The sequence below is a fragment of the Eutrema salsugineum genome, unplaced genomic scaffold (genome assembly GCF_000478725.1).
Source record: "Eutrema salsugineum unplaced genomic scaffold, Eutsalg1_0 scaffold_8, whole genome shotgun sequence".
Taxonomy (NCBI): Eukaryota; Viridiplantae; Streptophyta; class Magnoliopsida; order Brassicales; family Brassicaceae; genus Eutrema; species Eutrema salsugineum.
Genome location: NW_006256414.1, coordinates 2,618,025 through 2,620,504, shown reverse-complemented (window position 1 = coordinate 2,620,504; position 2,480 = coordinate 2,618,025). Strand labels below are relative to the sequence as shown.

The following is a 2,480-nucleotide window of genomic DNA, read 5'->3' as shown; positions in this document are numbered from 1 at the left end:
CACCAACAGAAAAAAAATATGTATATTTATATATTCAAGAACAAGGACAGGAACAAAAGGTTCTTCAACATAATAACAACCCATATCTGCTAAATTCAGCAATAAACCCCCTACGAAATATCAAATCAAAAGACAAAAAAGAAGAAAAAGAAGAAGAAGAAGAAGAAAATACATTAACATTATTGTCATGATGCTTTAGAGTCTTCAAGCTGAATTTAGCATATGTTCCCATCCGTCTTGACAACCACAACCTTCTCTCTTTAATCACCTATATAAAATTAAAAACAAAATTTTGCTTAATGATCACATATATCTATATATATATATATGTTTCTTTTCTAAAATAGAGCCTATTAATTTTTATGATAGATAATCCCATTTTTTCTAAGCCCTAAATCATTCTTGCTTTTGTAATTGGTCCCCCTACAGCACCATTGTTGCCTCTGCCAGCCTTTGAAGAGTCACCTTCTTCTTCCATCTCTACTTTTTCTCCAAGTCATGATTCAATCTTTGATCATGACTTGCGAATTTTATTTTATTTTTTATTATTATTTTAACCATTATTGATAAGTATTTTGATGCAAAGAACCGTAAGATATACGTTCATCTTCTCTACCTGAAATTGTTGCCCCCAAACGTTGGTGTCCAAAAATCGGCGGTTGTTTCATTTGCCACCGGAAAAGTACTTGATATCGGGACGAGACACAGACCGTGTGCTCTTAGTTCTTGATTGTCGCTTCCATCTTGATTCTTCGATTTGCCAGATATCTAATATATAACATTCCATACTTAATTAAACATGAAAATTCCAAAGAAGGAAAAAAAATTATTAATTGGACAAAACTCGAATACTATATAAATCGAGTAATAAACCTGTTGTTGTTGTTGGATCGAGGCACCTTGTTTCATGTATGGAGTGCTTAGAACCTAAAATTAGAAAGATTAGTATGCTTAATAGTTGATAATTAATTTCTAGGGTTTCTCGAATAAAATTATTTAGGAGATAAATCATGAATAACGTACTGTGACTTGGTCGTGAAGGAACTTGATGTACTCTATAGCTTCTTGGAGAACAGACGCAGTATCTGTCTGAAAATTAAGCCAAAGACAACAAATAAATAAATAAGCGCAATACATTAACCTAAACAAGAAGAAGAAGTAATCATTTTTTGTCTGTATATGTTATATGCAAAATAAAAAAAATAAACACATAAATCATTCACCTTTCCGAAAGGTGAAACTAGCTGTTGTAATGAAGTAATCTGGTCCCTTAGATTCTCTTTTCTCACCTGTTACATTAACAATCCAATTTATCCACCAAGAAATTTAATTAAAATAAAAGGTTAGAAACAAATCTTGATTGATAATTATGTACCTTAAAAGTTGGCAACGGTGAAGGCGTGGTAACTCTCGGTTTCTTAGACGCAGATTCATTATCCTTTGCTCTCTTCAAAGACTCGCTCTGACCTCTTGCCTTCTGATTCTTCAACACAAAAAAAAAACTCAATAAATTAGCCATAAAACTTATTAATCACCACGTTTCGACAGATATGCGATTTACCTTGGTTTTGTCCTCAAGACGAGTAGAGATCATCTGTGGAGTGGTTACAAAACTGTTCTGCGTTGTGTTGTTTAAGTTAGTGGTTGATGAAGAACTCCAAAAGGGTCGAGAGTTTGTGTTGTTAGGGAAGTTGTTAATTAGTCCATAAGCAGGTTGATGCTGAGGATTTGTCTTGTTATTAGTCCAAGAGAGTTGGGGATCGTTGATTGAACAACTAGTGGTGGAGACAAAGTTGTAAGGACTCGATTCGGGATCATAAAAGCTTCGTAACAAGCTTGGGGAAGAAGAAGTTGATGAAGATGAAGAACAAGCTGGATTAAGAAGATAAGGTGAAGTAGTTGTGGATAAGAATCCTTGGCTATGATCTTGGTCTTGTGAGCTCCTTATGAAGCTTGAGTTTAATTCTTCTTGTCTGAAAAACACGAAGCAAGAATCATTAATAGAAGATTTCAATACTATTTACATAACAACTAGAAGAATTAAAAAACAAGAACTAAGTTAGGGTTTTTCTTAAGAACTTTACAAAATGGTTTGGTTCCAGTCCGAAGAAGAGTTTGAGGAAAACCCTAGACCCATCATCTGCAACGTCGAGTCAATCGTCACGGTGCTTCCTCCACTGTCGGAATCCGCCTCTCGCTGCCCAAAAACGATGTTGTTGTCCGTACAATTCATCCTAGATTTGAGATTGTTCTCTTGAGAGCCAAAATCATTGGAAGTGATTGCAGCTCCAAAACAAGGAGACAAGAAGTGATCCGAAGGAGACATAACACTCCTCGGCGAGTTCCACCACGCACCGCTTCCGCCGCCGCAAATTGCTGCCGTTGCTTGAAACTCCTCAGCCATATAAACAGAATCAGATAGTTGTAAGGCAAAGGTCAAGAGTTTATATGAGTGTGTGGTATTTGATACGAAGAGCATT

At 35.6% G+C, this 2,480-nt stretch overlaps 1 protein-coding gene across 2 annotated transcripts; it reads right to left on the bottom strand.

Moving 5' to 3' along the window:
- On the bottom strand, positions 1-2,480 carry LOC18010362 (transcription factor bHLH112). Of its 2 annotated transcripts, none has more exons than XM_006391923.2 (8): positions 2,085-2,480; positions 1,562-1,973; positions 1,376-1,483; positions 1,224-1,289; positions 1,024-1,089; positions 874-927; positions 617-768; positions 1-268 (listed from the first exon to the last, which is right to left on the bottom strand). In XM_006391923.2, exons 1-8 carry the CDS (start codon positions 2,477-2,479, stop codon positions 265-267), a joined length of 1,257 nt encoding a protein of 418 aa, XP_006391985.1. In that variant the 5' UTR covers position 2,480; the 3' UTR covers positions 1-264. The 2 variants fall into 2 exon arrangements, with proteins under 2 accessions (XP_006391985.1, XP_006391984.1); XM_006391922.2 differs by having other exon boundaries at positions 1,376-1,477.

Excerpts from the sequence above, each read along its gene's own strand:
- LOC18010362 (XM_006391923.2), bottom strand. The coding sequence starts at position 2,479 with ATGCTCTTCGTATCAAATACCACACACTCATATAAACTCTTGACCTTT. Across the intron at positions 1,290-1,375 it reads CACCGTTGCCAACTTTTAAG|GTGAGAAAAGAGAATCTAAG; the intron begins GTACATAATTAT and ends TTAATGTAACAG. Across the intron at positions 1,090-1,223 it reads TAGTTTCACCTTTCGGAAAG|ACAGATACTGCGTCTGTTCT; the intron begins GTGAATGATTTA and ends CTTAATTTTCAG.